Source organism: Hemicordylus capensis, chromosome 1 (genome assembly GCF_027244095.1).
Source record: "Hemicordylus capensis ecotype Gifberg chromosome 1, rHemCap1.1.pri, whole genome shotgun sequence".
NCBI classification, from domain to species: Eukaryota; Metazoa; Chordata; class Lepidosauria; order Squamata; family Cordylidae; genus Hemicordylus; species Hemicordylus capensis.
Genome location: NC_069657.1, coordinates 73,234,960 through 73,251,045, shown reverse-complemented (window position 1 = coordinate 73,251,045; position 16,086 = coordinate 73,234,960). Strand labels below are relative to the sequence as shown.

Sequence of the window (16,086 nt, the reverse complement as noted above, 5' to 3'; positions counted from 1 at the left end):
TTGGAGCTTATGCCCAGGCAAATATCAATGGGATTGCAGCCTTAGGCATGGACGGCTCAATTCATGGGACCATCCTGAGAGTGATGAGAAGATAATCTTATGAGAATGACATAAGATAATCAGTCGTAATATAACATTTCCTTTTCCAAAAAAGCTGATCTTTGGGCATAAAATGTGTCCCAGTGACCTTCACACTCCATTTTCCATCTGTAAAGGGGGAAATTTGGATTTGCACAAGAGTATGAGAACAAATAAAGACAGTAAACACTTTTATAGAAACACGTGCCATAAATGAAATAATTGAATTCAGACCAAGACCCAATCTCACTGTGAAGAGGAGAAGGAGATGGGCAGAATAGAAACACAGGAAGCCACCTAATAGCGGGTCAGACCATTGGTCCTTGTAACTCAGTATTGTCTACACTGACTGGCAACAGCTCTCCAATGTTTGAGGCAGGAGTCTTTCCCAGTCCTATCTGGGCGCTTTCCAGTTTAGCTGCTCAACAGCAGCACAATGCTCCCATACAGGCAAATTGCTTTCAAAACGTAAACAGCAGGGGGAGCAATCTCATGGAAACTAACAACCCGAAAAAGCAGCAACTTTTTTACACCAGATACACAACGCCATAGCACTATATCGCAGTGATTAAATTCGAAACAAGGCATCAGAAATGTGAATGGCACCCTGCTGTCCGTGGAGGGACTGCGGTATCACAACACAGGAAGTGTGGAAGCACACTTCCAAGCTCCACCATGACGCCGTTGCAGGGTGTAATCTGGAAAGCACCTTGGAGAAGTTAGGGAGTAAACCTGGGACTTTCTGCATGCAAAGCAGATGTTCTACCACTGAATAGAATGACTGTCTAGCTTGCTTTCTGCTACCCACAAACAGCTAATTATGAACACCCAGGGTTCTATGTTTCTTCCAGGAACAGGAATTCTTTCTGCACCGAAGGCAAGACACTCATGGAGGAAGACTTGTACCGGGATTATCAACAATACTATGAGGTTGGTTTTTTGCTGTGTACAAATATCAACCATATCCCAGAGAAACTGATTATGTTTTACTCATGTCATCCTGAGGAGGTCACATTACTTTGGCAGGTCAGTCACAGCTATAGCCCAATGTTATAAACAGGCTCGTTTAAATTGTGTCTTTCTAAATCCAACATCTGAAACTATTTTTACACTCGAATCATTCCATGACCTTTAACCATTGCAAAGATGTACAATGAGTCTTGCGAACCCTATGTGCTTACGCTGTGTGGGAGGGACATGCATGCTTGATTTACCATGACAGCACCGGAACCCACCTTCCTATTATAGTACATTATACAGCTTTATAACTTCTGCAAATGTGCCATTAGGAATAACCACACTGCCAAGAACCTTTACCCCCACATACTAATGAGCTGATCAGCTCTCTGATCAGGTGTAGTGTTTTCATATAGACTATAAATTCTTGCTATCTAGGCTTTCAAAGGTCACTTTAAGCGTACAAATAGGACAGACGTTTTGGATCTAAAGTTTCTGCATTCCGTTGTAAATTTGCCTTCCGTTGAATGGTTGCCTTCCATTGAATTGTTGCCAGAATTTTAAGGACAACTTAAGGCTCAGTGAGTAGATTTTACAAGATTGCTTTCTATAATGGGTCAAGTGAGGGTGTGGTGTGCTATGACTGTTTTCAGTACTGCTGGAAGTGAAATTGCATTTTAATATTAAAATTTGTTCCAGCCTATGAACATTGTTCTGACCAATAAGACATGGGATGTTCTGCAAAAGAACGTCACATGATACAGTACTGGATGTGCAGGAAAATAGACTTGTTTCAGTAATCAAAGATAAGTGAACAACTGACAGTCGATGAAAAGCATGAACATTTGTAACTAACTGTTCTGGTTAACTTAGGATGACCTAGCCATTTTTCTGGGGCTGTATCCTTTTCAGAAATACAGGTATGGAGACCCTACAAAGTGTGTGTGTGTGTGTGTGTGTGTGAACTATAGGGGGAAACCTGAGGTAGAACCAGAGATTTAAGAACATGATCATTTGTAGCTAACAGTTCTGGTTAACTTAGCCATTTAACTTAACTTCTGCTTAACCTAGCCATTTTCCTGTTAGGGGTGTGCACAAACTGTTTGGTACCGAACCAGCTTGCCCTGAACTGGGCTGGTTCAGTGGCTCAAACGTGAACCGAACCAGTGGAGTCCCTCTTTAGCAAGCCACCCATGGGGCGGCAGTGTAGTTTTGACCTCCGTGCAACTGTGGAGGCTGGAACTGCAGTGCCACTGTGTAAGCAGCTTGCTAAAGAGGGATCGCCGCATGCTTGGGCTGTGCCGGCAGGGGGTGAGCCATACCAGCCGGTAAGCACTTTAAACTACTTTTCTCACCACTACCCACCCCCACCCCCAGCCATCCTTTAGTGAATTCCCCCACCCCTCTAATTGTAAAGGGACTTCCTTACCGGATTCCCCTTTACAAGTATAGCCGTTCAAACTGGCAAACCAGTTTGGTCAAAAGGACCAGACCAGCCAGTCAGTTCGACTGAACCCATTCAGCAACACGTGGTTCAGTTCAAATTCGATTTGAATTCGATTTGAAGTTTTGGTTTGTGCACACCCCTATTTCCTGGGACTATATCCTCTTCAGAAATACAAGGTTGGAGGTCCTACAATATTTGTGGGGGTGTGAACTATAGGGGAAAACTAGAGTTAGAACCAGCAGTTTTTAACTCCTCCCAATATTTTTATGCAAGTCTAGGGGTTCTCTACCATTGTTAGACAGCCTCTTCTGCTCTGCCCACCCCCTTCCCCAACTCCCAATGCATTTGTAGTCAACTCAGTTTACTTATATAAGGATAGTAAAGGCCAACTAGTTTAGGACTGAATCTTACAGGAAAGCCTTTCTTACAATGAGAAAAGTGGTGTTTTTTACATTGAATAACTTGCTTCAGAAATTTAGACGTAGAGGCTTCCTCCTTTGGCAGCATTCTAAAATAGTGCATCCTTCACCAGTGCAGGAATTGGGTCACAGAACCCTTTTAACAAAGTCAGTCTTTTAACTTGGGAGTCCTGCATGTGAACTAAAACCTGGGTCCCCATCATGTTATCAAACTGCAACCGTCCCTTCAAAAGTCCAGCACCATGGTGTGTATTAGGTCTGACTGGGATCTGGCTTTGGCTTGGCACATCCACTACATCTGCTTTTTATTACAGATGGATTGGTTATTCTATTAACATTTAATCTAGTACTTCTTTAAAATTTTACAGACAGACATCATAGTTATTATAGCTGCGGGTTATCAATGCAATAATGGCTAGGCAGTGACATCCCCTTCCAATTGGCAAGAAACACATTACAGAATGTGCAAAACTTGCTGTATCTGGAAAGGAACTGAAAGGAAAGAATGTAGGGCTGTCAGATTTGAGATACAGTGTGAAGATGAATGTGTTGGGCTAACATTCTGTGATTCTAAGAAGTACGAACAAACCACTCAAGAATGCAAGCAAACTGACAGCAAAGCATGGTTGATTTTGAAGGAGTCATGTTGGAATCTCATATTCTTAGGTTACCATGGATGAGGAATATGTTCAAGGACAATTCAAGAAGCTGCAAGATCAGCGTATGTCCATGCAGAAGAAAACATTCACCAACTGGATCAACAATGTTTTCTACAAGCGCAATGTAGGTACTTCTTTCAGATCTCCTTCAGATATGATCAGCTTAGAGACTTCCTTGATGAAATAGAAGACCCCTCAGTGAAGGGTCTCAGAAAATATGATGGATCCCTACAACTTCATGAAGTTTGAACTACAACAGCTCAAATAGTATACAGTACTGCACTTTGAGCTTAATAGTGCATCTAAAGTGACTTCATTCAATATGACTGGAAGCCAGGCACAGATAAGGGCAAAGCAGAAGTAATATACCTGTGTTCTTTGACCATCAGTGTGATTTCATATTACATATGTATTTTTGTTAATTCGTAACAGATTAAACATGCAGTACAGATAGAATTTTCACATCTCAGACACAATATTTTTCTGTTCACCCATTGAACCAGTGATCTTCACTATTTTTCAAGCAGGGGCCACTTTGACAAAAACAAAGAACAAAACACACACACACACACACACACCCTTCAGTGTGAGGACCATTTCTCACTGTGGTGACCTCCATTCATCAGGGGTGGAGCCACCATTGGGTGAACGGGTTCAAAGAACCCAGGCTGCCACCAATAAGGGGCCATGCTGCGTGGCCCCAACACAGCCCTTGCGTCTGACGTCAGATGCAGGGAGCGTTATCTCACTACCAAATGGGGCTGCGTGGTCCCATCTGGGAACAAAACCGGCCCACACTGCATTGGTAGCGCAGGCTGGAGCGACTCACCCTGCCTTTAAAGGCAGGGAGAGCTGCTCCTGGCCTCACTGGCCATACAGTGGGGCCAATCTCCCTCCCAAACGGAGCTATGCGGCCCCGTTTGGGAGGGAAATTGGCCCATGCTGCATGCAGCACAGCCAGAATGGCTCTCCCTGCCTTTAAAGGCAGGGAGAGTCACTCCGGCCTGTGCTGCCCAATGCAGCACAGGCCGATCTGCCTTCCAAACAGGGCCGCATGGCCCCTTTTGGGAGGGAGACCACGCCCCCACATCTGACATCAGACACAAGAGTGGGGCCAGGAGCCACAGTGGTGGCTGAACACAGACCGCCGCCAGCCTCGCTCTGTGGCTGCCACTCAGTAATATGTTATTCTCATTGCTGGGAGGACCCTTTAAGAGAGAAGGAGCTCTCTCTTAAGGGCTCTATGGAGAATAGCAATAGCAATAGCACTTACATTTATATACCGCTTTATAGCCGGAGCTCTCTAAGCGGTTTACAATGATTTAGCATATTGCCCCCCAACATTCTGGGTACTCATTTTACCGACCTCGGAAGGATGGAAGGCTGAGTCAACCTTGAGCCCCTGGTCAGGATCGAACTTGTAACCTTCTGGTTACAGGGCGGCAGTTTTACCACTGCGCCACCAGGGGCTTCCCAGCACTTTGTGCACACCTTCCAAGATAGTGCACGGGTTCAAGAGGTCTCTATTTCCCTTAAAGGAGCACCACCAGCACAGGGCAAAGTGCAGCACTGCACAGTGAGAATGGTCATCTCCACATGGCGCTAGAGGGACTGTGCAGAGTATTCAGCTTTGGTCAAAGGTTCACACAGGCCCAATAAATGATTCAGGAACCACATTTAGGGCTGATCGGGGCCACCACTGGCCCCTGGGCCTGACAATGAAGAACACTGCACTGAGCTGTTACCCATCAAATTATCAAGAAACAACTCTAGGCATACAACTGTTCAATGGACATACTTTCTGTGTACAGAGTACACACAGGCAGTTATTCATACATTATGTTCAAATTAGTGCACATACAGTTGTACATTTTCTGTCTGTAACCTGCATTGAAGGGGCCTGTACTCAGATTCACTTTTAAAGTGAATGCATGTATAGTCATTCACACAAAAACATTTACATGTGTACACAGACACCTGCATGCACACAAAATGTAATGTTTGTATATAGGTATATAGGCATGTCTAATCGGCCTTTATGCTTGGTACTTTATGGGAAGTGAAAGGTCTAACATTATTTTACACTGATTTCAAACCATTATTATTATTATTATTATTATTATTATTATTATTTTATTTATTGCCTTATTTAAAAGAAAATCTTATTTTTTGCCACTCTGGAAAATAGAAACCATTAACACTGTAGTAAATAAAAAGAAGATTTTATTATCTGGATTTAGAAACAGTCTCCTCTTCATACTGGATAATGTCAACATTATCCAGCAACAGAAAGAACTATGCAAACACCTTCAGTATCTGTTTACCAGGAGGCTTTACAGACAGGGCTGTTACCCTAAATCTCCTTCGGAAGAGAGTGTGTGCATTCACACACCAGCCAAACTTATCCCAAAGTCCCTTTGAGATCTTTGGACCCACTCCACACACAAATCGGGCTTTGTCTTGCAAATTCTAGCTTATTTCGGTGTATTTCCGGGGTTTTAACATGCTGGTTTTAAGCTACTTTTGTCTGAAAATACCAGAGCAAATAGGGAGAGGCACTGACATAGAATCATTAGCATGATAAGAGGGATACTCTCTTTAGAACTGCAGATATAGCTCTTTAGAAAGCTCTCTTTCCCCCCACCCCATTGGCTAGAAGGAAAACACAGAGGCATGCCATGTGAACTTACATCAAAACAAAACCTGAGAGCTGAGGGGTGGGGCTGCTTCCCTCAATGCCACGAGTGTGATTCGAAGTGGCTTCACTCAACACTTACCCCGCAGCATGATGCCATGTGCGAATAACTCCCAGGTGACAGTGAAATGAGACTTGTATCTCAAGTCTTCATCCCTCTTATGGCCAAAGTTACATGTGCACTGTGGCCCCCAGATTGCTTTCAACTGTCTGGAAAACAAACAAGTGTCTACGTCCACCTTAAGAGATCACAGACTTGAGTACCATTTACAGGAATTGTACTTGCCTAATACTGTAGATTGTTTTGAGTTTTGTACTGTTATTAGGAAGGGGTTTTTGGAAAGAAAGAGCAGCTAAAACATTTTAGAACCTAATAATAATAATAATAATAATAATAATAATAATAATAATAATAATAATAAGGACTCGATGTCTGGATAAAACAAACCAGTCAATAACACCTGTCTGACTGTGTAAATAAATAAATAATATAAATACACTTTATTTGTTAGTCTCTCCATAACAAATTGTTCTCTGGGTGGCTCACAACAGAGGATTAAAACATATAATAAAAACACATAACACATTAAATCATAACAGACAAGAAAAGGTGAAAAGAAAACGCAAAATACAATACAAAGCATCTTAAAAAATCATTTTAAAATTAGTTAAAAATTCAAATCAAATCTGAAAAACCCAAATCTAAAAGGCCTGGGTGAACAAAAAAGTCTTTTCCTGGCATCTAAAAGAGCAAAGTGATGAAGCCAGGCGTACTTCACTGGGAAGGCTGTTCCATAAACGGGGTGCATCTACCAAAAAAGCCCTCACTCTGGTAGCTACCCACCTCACCTTGTTTGGCAGGGGCACCCAGAGGAGAGCCTCTGAAGAAGATCTTAAAGTATGGGTAGGGACATATGGGGCAAGGAGCTCTCTCAGGTAACCCAGTCCCAAGCCAATTAGGGCTTTAAAGATTAAAACCAGCACTTTCCTTAGACATTACATTCATTATTCTAAAATGGAAAATAATTCATAAAGGGTGGTGGTTCTTAACATCTGCCAATTTACCAGTTTTCTGTTAATATTGAATGCTGTAGAAGACCCAGCAGGCTTTTCTCTGGGTTCCCCCACCCCTACCCCCTGCTATATTCACAGTGTAACAGCAATTACAGAATTTGATTCTCTTTGAAGATGTTCTTGATCAGCTTCAATATATTGAAAGGTTGGATTTATTTCTGGATTTTTCCTTTTCAGGTGAATATCATAATTCAAGATCTCTACACTGAACTGAAAGATGGCATTGCCCTCCTACAGCTGCTGGAACTGCTATCTGCTGAGCAGTTGCCCAGGCCAAACAGGGGACAGATGAGGGTTCATTTTTTGGAGAACAACAGCAAAGCTATCCAGTTCCTCAAATCAAAAGTGAGAACTTGAGGTCATGATATAAATTTGTCCAGTTCCTGAACTGTGTGGGGAGAGATGAATTCAAGCATTTGAAGGAGGACCCATTCAAAGTCACATAATCCATAATATCTTGCTTAGTGCTGATCCAAGATGTTTTACATTGCTTTATGAACAATTGAGGGACTGATTGGAGGTCAGTCAGAATCTGAGTTAAACTAATCTCCATAGAATGCAGGTTTACAGGACCTGAGTGTCTATTAGAGATGTATTAAGTCTTTCCCCCATGGACTGTCTTAGGTAGATAGGGGAGGTGCCTTATACTGATGGTCCATTGGTCCTTCCAGCTCAACAGATGGTGGCAGATCTCCAGAGTTCAGACAGGGGTCTTTCCCAACCCTACCTAGAGATGCAAAGGATTGATCCTGGAACCTTCTGCTTGCAAAGCAGAAGCTCGACCACGGAGCAACAGTGATCATCCTTGGAGATGTCCCCCCCACACACACACGCCTTCGAACCGGCTGAACCGCCAGTTTGTGCACATCCCTAATACCAGTTGCAGGGGAGTAACAGCAGGAGAGAGGGCATGTCTCAACTCCTGCCTGTAGGCTTCCAGTGGCATCTGGTGGTTCACTGTGTGAAGCAGGATGCTGGACTAGATGGGCCTTGGGCCTGATCCAGCAGGGCTGTTCTTATGTTCTAACAGCTCCACCTCCATCATCCTAATTTTTGAGGGCTTTTTTTTTGGCATTCAACAGGAAAGTAGGGATGTGTGAACTGGTTTGAATTCGATCCAGTTTGAATTCAAACTGGGGTGGTTCGAAGGTTCGAATTTGAACCGAACCAGCCATCAGGTTCAAGTTGCAGGTTCAAATTTGAACCGAGGGGGGGGTTGATTCGAACAGTTTGAACTGGTTCAGACCTCCAAAAGTGGGTGTGGTGGTAGCTGGCACCCATGGCTACCTACCACCCAAACCCCAAAGCAATTGGACACTCGTACGATTTTTTATGAATATTTGAAAAATATTTTTATTTTTTCTCATAGAGTATAATGGGACCTGAACCAGCCCATATCCCTTATTTTGGAGCACCTAGGGGCACAAAAGTGTGGTGGATGGTAGACAGACAGGGGTTGCTACCACCCACAAAACCCCAAGGCAATTGGACACTCCTCTGATTATTGGTGAATTTTTAAAGTATTTTTGAATTCCTCATAGGGAATAATTTGGATTGCAGCAAATGTATAGCTTCACGTCAGGGGGAAAAGGGTGTCCTAGAGTGGAGTGTTGTGGATGGTAGTTCCCAAGGTGGGCAAGGAAGCTATCAGAATTATTTGAAAGGAATTGGGCAAAAGGCTGATTTTTAAGTGATTTTTGAAGTTTGTTTTTCTCCATAAAGAAGCATGGAGGTGTCAGCAAATGTATAGCTTCATGTCAGGGGCAAAGGGGTGTCCAAGAGCAGAGTGTGGTGGGTGGTAGTGCCCAAGTGGGGCAAGGAAGCTATCAGAATTATTTGAAAGGAATTGAGCAAAGGGCTGGTTTTTAAGTGATTTTTGAAGTTTATGTGTCTTTAAGGTTAGCCATGAGAGTGGATTCATGGTTTGTCATTGAAAATCTAATATGTTACCAAAGAATCTACACTCAGAACACCTCAGAAAACAAAAACCCAGTACCCCATGGGTTAGCAACCTATGGGGGTGGTTGGCACCCTCTTTGCACTAGACCACCACTAACTCTAGGCCACCCCAGCACCCCACAAGAGGCTTTAAGGTTTTTCTCCATAGGGAAGAATGGAGGTTTCAGAAGCCCCATAACTGCATTTGGGGGGTGCTGGGGTGGCCCAGAGCGAGGGTGCCAACCACCCCCATGGGTTGCTAACCCATGGGGTACTGGGTTTTGTTGTTTCTGAGGTGTTCTGAGTGTAGATTCTTTGGTAGCATATAAGATTTTCAATGACAACCATGAATCCACTCTTATGGCTAACCTTAAAGACATATAAACTTCAAAAATCACTTAAAAATCAGCCCTTTGCCCAATTCCTTTCAAATAATTCTGATAGCTTCCTGGCCCCTCTTGGGCACTACCACCCACCACACTCTGCTCTTGGACACCCCTTTCCCCCCAACATGAAGCTATACATTTGCTGACACCTCCATGCTTCTTTATGGAGAAAAACCTTAAAGTCACGTAAACTTCAAAAATCACTTAAAAATCAGCCTTTTGCCCAATTCCTTTCAAATAATTCTGATAGCTTCCTTGCCCACCTTGGGAACTACCACCCACCACACTCCACTCTAGGACACCCCTTTCTCCCTGACATGAAGCTATACATTTGCTGCAATCCTCATTATTCTCTATGAGGAATTCCAAAATACTTTTAAAATTCACCAATAATCAGAGGAGTGTCTGATTGCCTTGGAACTTTGTGGGTGGTAGGCACTCCTGGGTGTCTACCACCCACCCCACTTTTGTGCCCCTAGGTGCTCCACAATAGGGGATATGGGCTGGTTTGGGTCCCATTATACCCTATGAGAAAAATAATTAAAAATATTTCAAATATTCATAAAAAATCATAGGGGTGTCTGATTTCTTCAGGGTTTGCATGGTTTTTGGCACCCATGGGTGCCCCACAATAGGAAATAATGGTCTGGTTCTAGTCCCATTATACCCTATGAGAAAAAAGTATAAATAATTTTCAAAAATTCATTTTAAAAAATCGTACGAGTGTCCGATTGCTTTGGGGTTTGTGTGGTAGGTACCCCTGGGTGCCAGCTACCACCCTACCCATTTTTGGATGTCTGAACTAGTTCAAACTGGTTCAAAATGGATCAAATTCAAACCGAACCAGGGGGAGGTTCGAGCAAAACCAAAACCAAACCACCCCCTACTGGTTCGAACTTGGTTCGAATTCGAACCGAACCAGGCAAACCGGTTTTGTGCACATCCCTACAGGAAAGTCCAGAAAAATCAAATGGGTGAAATGTACTTTCCTCTTCCCTGCCAGTGCCCCTCCTACAACAAAAAGAAAAGAGAGAGAGAAAGCAAGCATATCCTTTACCTTTGAGAAGGCAAAGGAGGTAACTGGTGGTATTTGAACTTGATGCACTGAGGGCATCATCAAAAGGACTTGGTTGCCACCCAGAATGTCTCCACTCATTCACTTGTTCAGCTGTTTAATTTTTCCTGAACTTTACAGACCAATTCATTCTTTAAGCCTCAAAGGTTTTTGTAATTAATCTAATGAGGATAATTTCTGAAAGGCATCAATTTTGCATTTTCAGGTAGACGTGAAGGTAATTGGACCTGAGAACATTGTAGATGGAGACCGAACCCTCATCCTGGGGTTAATGTGGATAATTATCCTCAGATTTCAAATTGCATCCATCAGTCTCGATAAGGTAAATTAGTACATCAAAAGGTGTGGGTCCTTTTTGCATCCTGAGTATGGTCAGTGGCCTCCATTTGTTGTTACAAAACTTCTTTGTTTCCAGCCTAGTCATCCCTTCCTAAGCTGGAATGTGATTAAATTTCTGTATTTCAAAATAGCAACTTTAGTAATTTAATAACTTTGATAGCCTATCATGCTCAAAGAACTTATAATGTATTATGTAATTGTTTAGAATGTAATGTATTTAAAATGATAAAAGAGAGTAATCCTTGTTACCTTTCAGGCTAGTTCAGAGAGGGAGTTTTGTTGTTGTTGTTGCTCATTCTAACTCAAAAATAGCTCAGCGGTAGAGAGAGAAATATCTTTATGATTGGACTGTAGCTCCATTCTTTTTGTTATGTTTCGTCCAAAGACAAGAGAGACTGACATTTCTATATTGATTTGAAAAATGTTCGAATCAATGGCTTTGGGCCTTTAATGGCTCTGTAATTTTTACAACTAATATTGGCCATATCATCATTCCTTATTTCTGCCTCTACTAATTATGAAGTCCTTTAAAAATAATTTGGTTTTTAATGATGCTTGTTAATGGATCAAACATACATTTATATTAGGATTTCAATTATAGGAATAATCATAGCTTTTCTTGTGTTATATCTAGGAGGAGTTTGGGCCCAGAGCTGATGCCCTCTCTGCCAATGATGCCCTGCTGATCTGGTGTCAGTGTAAGACCGCCAGTTACTCCAATGTAAATGTGAAAGACTTCTCCAAAAGTTGGTCTGATGGGCTAGCCTTCAATGCACTTATTCATGCTCACAGGTAAAGAGGGGATCCTGCAGTAGTACCTCAGACTTTCAAATTGTTCTGAATTCTCTTGTGGGAAAGGAGGTGACAATATTTGACATGTTGAATACACATCCATTCAGATCAATGCCCGCCCCTTTTAAAGAATGGAAATAATTTAGCAATGAGCACAGAAAAATCACTGCTCCAATTTTGGGGCTTCCTCCCATTTCTTTTAATTTACAGACTACAGTACTATTTTTTTGGCATTTACCTAGGGAATCCCCCAAGTATGCAAAAATCCTTACCCTGCCTGTGGGTAGCCCTATTTAATTGCGCTACTAAAAGGCATGGGACCATCAAGTTCAGTATTAGATTCAGTACTTGCTTGCTTCACACAAACAGAGGGTGTTTTGGAAATATAAAACACTTACCGTTAAAACACTGTGTAAGCATGTTCCTTTAGCTGGAGGTGTTTTTTCTACCATTGCAAGGATCTGATGGTGATACTTAAAAGTTTGATGATGTTGTTTCTTATAAGAACAAGCAATCTAAATTCATAGCTTGCCAAGCAAATTCTACTATTGCTGCATAAAGAAAGTGTGTTAATCTAAAATCAGATCAGTTTGAATAAAACAGTTTATGGAATAGTGTTATTCCATGTCAAACCACTGAAGGGAAGCTGTGCATGTGTATTCAATAGTTCTGTACAGAGAAGCAGGACAGCATCTTTCCAAGATATCCTTTACTGTTCCTTCCTAAGCTTCAGGAATGTGATGTTTTGGTTAACCCATTCCTTGATCCAGGCCAGATTTTCAATGGTGCTTTAGTTAGTTTTTAGTCCAGTCCTGGAGGAGAGGCAGGGGTAAGAAACAACCAGCTGCAGGATCTTTGAAAGCAGTCTACTACACTTGCCTCTCTGTAAATAAAAACTATTTCAGTGAACCATTAATATTTCTGATTCTACTCCACTGTCTTGTCTTTGCGTGCCACAACCCTTTCCTCTGGCTTCTACAAAAATCCATTAAATAAGTTTTGAATGTATTAAAGCATCTGCTTGCACAGTTGATTAGGGCACATTTGTGCTACAAACTTAAAAGAAAATGCAAGGTCTTGGCTTTCTGCAAGGAACTCTGAGAACTGTAGTTTTGTGGCAGTGTTCTGAAAATCCCTGTCCACACAAAGGACACCCAGGACCAGTTCAGATGATAAGTGTAGCCCGCCACATCTTGTGGAGGAGTAGCACAGGCGCATGTCTTCCCACTACTCCTTGTGCTGTCCTGCCACCAAATAATTGCATTGTGGCAGCTGTTCTTCTGAATGTTCTGAATGAGAGCCAGCGTGGTGTAGTGGTTAGAGTGCTGGACTAGGACCAGGGAGACCCAAGTTCAAATCCCCATTCAGCCATGATACTAGCTGGGTGACTCTGGGCCAGTCACTTCTTTCTCAGCCTAACCTATTTCACAGGGTAGTTGTGAAAGAGAAACTTAAGTATGTAGTACACCGCTCTGGGCTCCTTGGAGGAAGAGCGGGATATAAATGTAAAAATAATAATGATGATGATGATGATGATGTTCGCTATGTAATAATGCAATGACAGGATGCACGTCACATGGGGCAGAGAAATGCACTTACATTCCTCTTCCATGTGATGCAAAGGGGTCAGTAGACATATCATTCGAACCGCCACACAGATTGTGTTACTGATATGGCATGGCATGTTCCTAATATCCTCTAATGGACAGCATAGATGCTTGAAGCTTATTGGGATTTGATACAGTTGATTAAACCAACTTGACACCCATTTATCTACATTTTTGTGAACACTCATAGAAATACAGTTGGTTTTGCTAGTGGTGGTGGCAACAGTGGCTCTTAATATACTTTGAACTTATGTAGATATGCCCAAATACAAAACTTTCCCATGGTATCTTTAAAAGTTTGATGCTGTCACTTCAAGAGTGGATGACTTACTGGACTCCAGCTGAAAATGGCCAGCCAATGGAAATACTTAATAACAAATATGCTTATGGCAATGATATCCCCCTGGACCTCTTTCATACAGAGGGATCTCTTCTTTCATTTCTATAGACAGATGTGATTCACACAAGAATGGAAATGATCAGAGCTTCAAGGGCCAAGAGGTGGTACATACTGAATGAATGAACTGACATATGGCCTGGTTTTCTGCTTTGAAATGAATGAGGAAGATGTGTATCTTCCTTATCCAGTGGCTTGCCCAAAACCATCCATGGAGCCACGTGGCTAAGTAAGGGATTGAACCTTAAGTCTTCTAGGTCCAAACCCAATATGCTGTGACTTGCTCCTTACTTTCCTTGCCTCTTATAATGGTGTCAGTACTGAAATGTCCTTTCACATATGGGGGAAGTTTAACGTATGTAGCTTATGGGGAAGGTAGGAGAAAGTTGATGTTTGAATGGCTTGGTGTCGATTTTGTTGCGTTTTTGAAAGACAGCCTTCCTTAGCTTTTCCCACCCTCTTTTGTTTCTCCAGACCTGATCTAATCCAGTACAGCTCCTTGAGGCATGACAAGCCCATCGATAATCTCAATAACGCTTTCACTGTGGCAGAGAAGCAGCTGGGAATCGGCAAACTGCTGGATGCAGAGGATGTGGCGGTGCCATTTCCAGATGAGAGATCTATCATGACCTACGTGTCATGCTACTATCACTACTTTTCCAGGCTGAAGCAGGGCCAGACTGTGCAGAAAAGGCTAGCTAAAGTCAGTACACTTCTTCTTAGTACTTTCTGTCTCTGGTGTTTGTTAGTTAAATTACCTCCACAGGTGAAACAAGATGTAGAATTCCTTCCATTCTACATATATATGTGATCAATGTTATGTGACTTCCAGGAGTTTTTATCAGAAAAAAAGTACTAACCTTTATATTCCTGCCTAAAGAGGAACTTTATGATGGCCAATACAATTACTTAGCAAGATAAGGATTTGTTAGGATTGAGTTGACACCACAATCCCATAATCTCTCTTTCTTTCTTTCTCTCTTTCTTTCTTTCTTTTGCTGCTTCTCACAAATGTTTAATTTCAAGGGGGTCATAGAGTCACCAAACAAGTCTAAGGCAATAGGCCAATTCTGCAGTCTTGGCTAAAAGAATTGTGCAGTTCCTACTCAGTGCTAAAGGAACCATGTTTAGCTTAGCGGAGGTCTAGTGGCATTATATGCCATTGCCTGATAAGAGGGACAGAAGCTTTGGAGAAGACTACCAGAAGACTTCAGCCCTCTTCAGACATGCAAAAAAAGTGGGAGGGGGATGCTGTAATGTACAGTGTCCTGAGAGTGCACCCAGAAGTCCTGCCCTGGCACTGACACACCAAGAAGCATCACCCTCCCTGTGCTCTCCACACAGGGCATTTGTTTGAAAAGGCAAATGCCATAAGTGTGATGACAGTTGCTTCATGCTTATGGCTGCCAAATGCCATAAGTGTGATGGCAACTATAAGCAGGAAGCAACCGCCAACACATTTTGCTTCTTCAGACAAATGCCATAAGTGTGGAGAGCATGGCAGCATGAGGCTTCTCAGCATATCAGTGCCAGTGTGGGGCTTGGGTTGTGTGTGTGTGTGTGTGTGTGTTTTAAGGAAGAGAGCTTTAGTTGCAGCAATGCTAAGCACAGGATTATGTTAGCTTACTTGTCTTCAGTGGAATACAGAAGCACAGGAGGCTACCTTATAGCAAGTCAGACCACTGGTCCATCTAGCTTAGTATTGTCTACACTGATTGGCAGTGGCTCTCCAAAGTTTTAGGCAGCAGCCTTTCTGAGCCATACCTGGATATGCCAAGGAGTGAAGCTGGGGCCTTCTTTCTGCATGCAAAGCAGATGCTCTTCCATTGAGCTACAGCCCTATTCCCAGGAGCTGGAACCAGTAGACCTGAAGAACAGGGGCTGTATCTAGGGTATCTAGGGTAGGGGCGTATCTAGGGTAGGGCAGGCAGGGCACGTGCCCTGGGTGCCACTTGAAGGGGGGCGCCATTTTAAAAAATAATTAATTTTTTAAAAATGGCCACTGAAAACAAAATGGCCACCGTGCATGCTCAAATGGCCTCTGTGAGGCCCTAGGCCATGCCAGGCCTCACAGAGGCCATTTGAGCATGCACGGTGGCCATTTTGTTTTCAGCAGCCATTTTTTTGAAAAATAATTATTTTTTAAAATGGCCACCGCACATGCTCAAATGGTGCCTGCGAGGCCCTAGAGGCCAGAGGGGGGAGGGGGAACCTTTGCAGACC

At 42.7% G+C, this 16,086-nt stretch overlaps 1 protein-coding gene across 1 annotated transcript in view; it reads left to right on the top strand.

The window, feature by feature from the left end:
* The window catches only part of SPTBN5 (spectrin beta, non-erythrocytic 5), a 198,457-nt gene that overhangs the window by 1,104 nt on the left and 181,267 nt on the right, over positions 1–16,086 (top strand). Inside the window, exons 2-7 of the mRNA XM_053313122.1 lie at positions 930–1,104; positions 3,568–3,684; positions 7,507–7,674; positions 10,934–11,050; positions 11,702–11,859; positions 14,338–14,566. Coding sequence (XP_053169097.1) covers positions 930–1,104; positions 3,568–3,684; positions 7,507–7,674; positions 10,934–11,050; positions 11,702–11,859; positions 14,338–14,566 — 964 coding nt within the window. The remainder of the gene's footprint in view (positions 1–929; positions 1,105–3,567; positions 3,685–7,506; positions 7,675–10,933; positions 11,051–11,701; positions 11,860–14,337; positions 14,567–16,086) is intronic.